This window comes from Anneissia japonica, unplaced genomic scaffold (assembly GCF_011630105.1).
Source record: "Anneissia japonica isolate Jap-2015-1 unplaced genomic scaffold, ASM1163010v1 scaffold1511_len2985839_cov193, whole genome shotgun sequence".
Taxonomy (NCBI): Eukaryota; Metazoa; Echinodermata; class Crinoidea; order Comatulida; family Comatulidae; genus Anneissia; species Anneissia japonica.
This window is the reverse complement of record NW_022685291.1, coordinates 2,475,810-2,481,287: the sequence shown is the minus strand read 5'-3', so window position 1 is coordinate 2,481,287 and position 5,478 is coordinate 2,475,810. Positions and strand designations below refer to the sequence as shown.

The 5,478-nt window shown below is 33.7% G+C and overlaps 2 protein-coding genes across 2 annotated transcripts; both read left to right on the top strand.

Moving 5' to 3' along the window:
- LOC117110696 (E3 ubiquitin-protein ligase TRIM71-like) lies at nt 1–4,433 on the top strand. The gene is made up of 2 exons (XM_033253458.1): nt 1–458; nt 1,751–4,433. The coding sequence occupies exon 2, from the start codon at nt 2,518–2,520 to the stop codon at nt 3,919–3,921; it is 1,404 nt and encodes a 467-aa protein (XP_033109349.1). The 5' UTR covers nt 1–458; nt 1,751–2,517; the 3' UTR covers nt 3,922–4,433.
- Nucleotides 1,762–2,412, top strand: LOC117111150 (E3 ubiquitin-protein ligase TRIM56-like). The gene has a single exon (XM_033254023.1). The coding sequence runs from the start codon at nt 1,762–1,764 to the stop codon at nt 2,410–2,412; it is 651 nt and encodes a 216-aa protein (XP_033109914.1).
- Nucleotides 4,434–5,478: the final 1,045 nt, after the last annotated feature.

Sequence of the window (5,478 nt, the reverse complement as noted above, 5' to 3'; positions counted from 1 at the left end):
TGATGTGTAAAGAAAACAAAGAAAGAAAAAGGAAGGAGATATAGAGTGAATTAAAACAATGGAATGAAAATCAGTGAGAGATAAGAAGAGGTAAGTTAAGAGAGAAGGTGAAGTGAGTAATGAAATTAATAGGAAAGTCAAGAAGAGATGAACTGTAAAAAAATGAAGATAAAAAAGGAGAATTCAAAAAAGAGGAAGAGAAAGGAAAGAAGTGAATAAGAATATAAAAGAAAAAAAAGAGGAGCTTAGTAAATATAGATCTGACTTTGATCAATACAATTAAATTAGTTTTGAACTTAAACAGTTCAAGGTCTCATGTCTCATTTCAAAAAGTCACAGTTCATTGCACACACAAACATACCAATCTATCACATGACTAAAAATAAACCTGGAAAAACCCACTTCTATGTCAGACTTCATATCTACTGTACCTCTGGTTATAAAGCAAGTATTTTAAGGTAAATATCTCATTCATTTATGTTGTATGTTCAATACAATGGCTCCTATAAACAATTTAATGATTAAGGGAAAAAAACATGACTTTATTTCTCGCAATTGCCTTTTTAATTGCTCCCCTTTTGAAATTTATATATAATTTTCCAGAGTAGGCATACTGTAGAAGCAATCCATGCACTTTACAAGCAAAATTATTAATAATAATTATTTGCGTATCTGTCGATATGATTTTGTCAGATTGAAAATCTATTATAAAATTCATTGTGGTGTGGCTTTTATTTTAATTTGCATTTTTTAACATTCATAGGTTTATTCCTGCAGGCTGTAAAATCAATAATTTTACATGACTTTATTTTATCAGCCACAAGATTTAGAATGTATATTATAATTTGGTGGTCCCCTCCCTATATCTTATATATACAAGTATTTTTAAAATGTTTATTGTTAAAAATACTCCAGAATTCCTATAGTATTTAACACTAAGAATAGAAACAAGAGTGCATAACAGTTCATAGAAAAAAAAACATTAAAAACTTGTGGCTGACAAGAGATATAAGTGACCGGCTCTGAAAAAACCAGCCGTTTGTATGAAAAATTAAAAATTGATTCTTCATTTTTTTAGAATTCCTCTTTAATACCATGTCTATTTGATGGAAATTGGTTGAATATACATAAAGTTATGAGTATTTAATTCACTGAATCCGTTATGTAGGTTTTGAAAATAGAGCTTCCAAAGATTCCAAAATCAATAACTTATTGTAAGATTTGTATTTTTAAAATAATTTCAATATACTTTTTAGTTTGATTAAGTGATAAATGTAATATAAAATTCTGAATCTCAAATATTATGGAGGAAATATTAGAAACTTGTGAATGAAATAACATAGAAAATAATGAATTTAGTTTGTCATACTTGTATAATTCAAATGCATAAGAGTTTTCTGCAAAAAAATATATATCTAGACCAAAATATTAGTGGATACAGCTAAAATTAAAATGGTACCAACAATAAATGGGTCCCATCCATTAACAGATAGGTAAAAGCAGCTCCTTATTGCTAAGATTTTTTTAAATTAAATATATTTATATAAAAAACCATATTTAAATAATAATCCACCAGCCACCACCAACCCTCACCAAGGGCCACTGACACCACTGCTACAGACACCACACTACTGCCACCACCAATACCACCAGCGGTGTTTTGGCCTGTTACCATTAAAATTAAATAATTATTTTGCATCTTCATCCTTGTACAATATTTTTTCATGCAAAAAAATTAATTAATTCACAGGATATTTCAAGATGGCTACTAGTGATCTGAATCAGTTTCTGGAAAATGTTAATGAGAAGGTCCTAGAGTGTACCATCTGCTTTAAGAGACTTCAAAATCCTAAATCCCTCAACTGCCTTCATAGTTTCTGTTTGGCATGTCTAGAAGACTGGGTTAAAACTAAGGGAAAGCTGATTTGTCCAACTTGCTCAAAATCATATCCCATTCCAGAGGGCGGACTTCAGAAGCTTCCACCAAATACATTTATAAATAACTTATTAGAAACTATTGAACAATTTTCTGGAAAAGATCAGATAAAATGTGCTTGTAAAAAAAGAGAATCAGCAATATATTACTGCCAGGATTGCAGACAGTACTTGTGTTTGACTGGTAGTGAATATCATAATGAATTTCGGCTCTTTGCAAACCACAAGTTACATTCAATGGAAGATGTGCGATCAATGAGCCCTTCACAGATGACGTTACTTCATCCACCACAGTGTTTGCAGCATAACAAACCCTTAGAGTTTTATTGCACAGAGTGTAAAACACCAATATGCATGCATTGCACAATTACTGACCACAATGCATGGGAAGGAAATCACAAACCAATCAGCATTTCTAAAGCATTTCAGACATTTAAAGAAACTTCCGAAGCATTACAGAAATCTGCCTATGACTAAATAAAGAAATTGCAAGATGGCCTCCAAGCAGTTGTTCGGAATGCTACAAAATTAGGGCAAAGTAAAGATACTACTCTGAGAGATATTGACAATCATGTACAAGTAATGATAAGGAAAATCAAAGAGAATGGTGACAAAATTAAAAATGAAGTAGAGACAATATACAAAACGAAAACGAAGGTAAACGATGTGCAAATGGATGATTTGAAAACAACAATATCTGATATAAATACAAAACTGAGTTTTCTAAATCAGCTTTTGAAGAGTGATGAAGCAACAGCAATGCAGTCAAGTGAAAGAGTAATTACAGCACTGAAGGACAGAATCAATGAATTGCCAAAAACAAAGCCAGATGATAATGGACAAATTAAATTTGTTATCAATGAGAATCAGCTCGATTCATTGCAACAATGTGATATTGGGTATGTATCACAGGGAGCAGCAGATTGCCTAACACTGAAGGGAGGGGAATCTGTGACCCAAGGTCAGACAATTGTTGTCAAAATAATAAAAACAGATGAATGTGAAATAAATGCAAATCAACTGAAGGCAACTTGGACACAGCCTACAGGAGAAATCAATGTCACTCAAGTTCAGGAAGATGACAATGGAGATTATGTTGTGATAGGAAAATGCACCAGTACAGGTGCTTGTAAATTAGATGTGAGTGCCAACAGCGAACCAATCAAGCAGTCACCAGTGATAGTGAAAGTAGAGAAGGAAGGATTAATAAATACTATTGATACAAACAAACAAAATGCTGATGTAGTTAAGTATGAAGATGATTGCTTACTGGTTTCATGTTGGACAAATGAAATATTGAAGTACAAGCAATCGGGAGAATATATTGGTAAGGTTATGCTACCGCAGGGTGTAAAGGTTTCCACAATGTTTAAGATGAGGAGTGGTAACATAGCATTCAGTGACGATCTGAAGAAATGCATCAAAGTATGCAATATGAATGGTCAGGTGGTCAAATCAATTGGTCAGGGAGTACTGAAGGATCCAGCTGGTATATACGTAGATGAAACATCAAATATTGTGTATGTAGCAGACTGGGGTGATTATTGTGTGTTAATGTTTGACAATTGTAGTAGTCAGATGATAAGGAGGATATGGTCACTAGGCAAAGAAGGCAGTCTAATGAGTGGAGTTTTTGATGTTACTCTTACTAGTGAAGGACACCTTCTAGTATTGGAATATACAAACAGCAGATTACAATTATTTGATAATGAGGGAAGGTTCATTAAAGTCCTTGTTGAAGCAGGTAATGAGAATGGTAAGGTGAGGAATCCAGGTGGAGTAGTAATTGATGAGGATGACAACATCATTATAGCAAGTAAAAACAAACTACAGCTGTTCAGTAGTGATGGATCTTTCATGAAAAGAATTGATAAACCAGAAGATAAAATCAAAAGTCCATGGGGATTATCTGTAATTTCACATCATCCAAGGAGACTTGCAGTAGCAAATTGTGGTAACAAAACTGTAAAAATATTCAATTATTGAATACAGCCTACTATTGCTGTGCTGTTTGCATCAATGTACATATTCTATTTACAATAATACACTATGAAATTAACTACATATCATTATTTCATAAAATTCATATAGATTTGAAGTTGTGGTGACCAAAACGTATGAACTATTCAACTTTATATTGATACTACAGTCGCAATCACTTGTAATGTTTTATTTTCATTTATTTTGAATCACATATTATATAATGAATACCAACAAACATTTATTATTATTTAAAATTTAAATTAGTAACATGCATTGAGTCAGACCCATTGTATCCATGTATGATTTATGAGAATGCTACACAATGCACAAGCTGCAAATTAAATTTAAGTTTAACTCATATCCTACAATTGCAAATATTTGAATCAATTCACGTCTAGCTGAATATTCGGTGAAGATACTTTCAAGAACAATTCTGTTAAATCTCACAGTTTTATTACAATTGAGAATTAGTTTCATTATTTTGATCAAAAAGTTTTTTATCTGTCGAAGATGGTATGATAGGTTGTGTTTACGAACTTTCAACAAAACCGGATAAGTAAAAAATGACATAATGCCAAGAGGATATGTCATTAGATCGCTCGTTTACGAAGCCCAAGTTATTCGGATACGGACAGGTATAGGCCTTTCATGTAAACAAAGCAAACACTTCACCGCTTAGCCTTCCTCAGCCCAACAAGGCAATTCAACAACGAATTACCTCGCCTTGCCTACGCTTGAACTCCGACCAATTCTAAAAAAACCCAGGCGTTAGAATCTAGAGCCTAGCCAACTGGCAAAACTACAAAAAAAAAAAAAAAAAAAAAAGGAAAAAAAAATAGCCTACGGACTTACTACTACTGTACTACTAGTTCCACTTGTGTTCAGAACCGACAACGACGTGTCAACAGTGTGTGGTGGACAAGAAATGGGTCTATCGCCAAAAATTTCGTTCATCAACTCAAAATACAGCCATTCTGTTGGGGGCGGGGGGTTTCCTGACTTCCCGTTAGAGTCCTTTTCCTGGGTGTATTTTTTTGCGCAGGTTCTTGCATTTAGTATTCTATCTGTGCGTGTGTAAAGTTATAACCCATTTCCCGCATCTTCTGTGCAATTTCTTTATAAACGGCGTTGTTCCGTCGGGTTCCATCAAAACCATCTTGTATGAATGTCGTTGTTCCCCATATGCTAATTAACGTTTGGGTTGCTTCGTCAATCCACCCACTCTGTTCAGCTGCAGCTATTGTATACAGGGGTATATCGTTGTAAAAATAATCTTAATATTTCGGCTTAAAAATTGGATAATATAATTTATTAAGTGAGGACTACTCTAACGATGTCACTGGACGAAGGCATGGATGAAAAAAAATTGCAGACTCAAGTGCTTAATCTGAATAGATTTCTCATAAAAGTAAGGTCAGTTGACACCATGCTTTGGGCTATTGCGCCCGAGGCAGCCTCCAACCCTCCAAACTTATCCGGAAAGGATAAGCCCGGAAAGTCTAGATGTTTTAGTAATTAAAACTAGTTGAGGAATGATTAATTATCACCTCAGGCTTGATT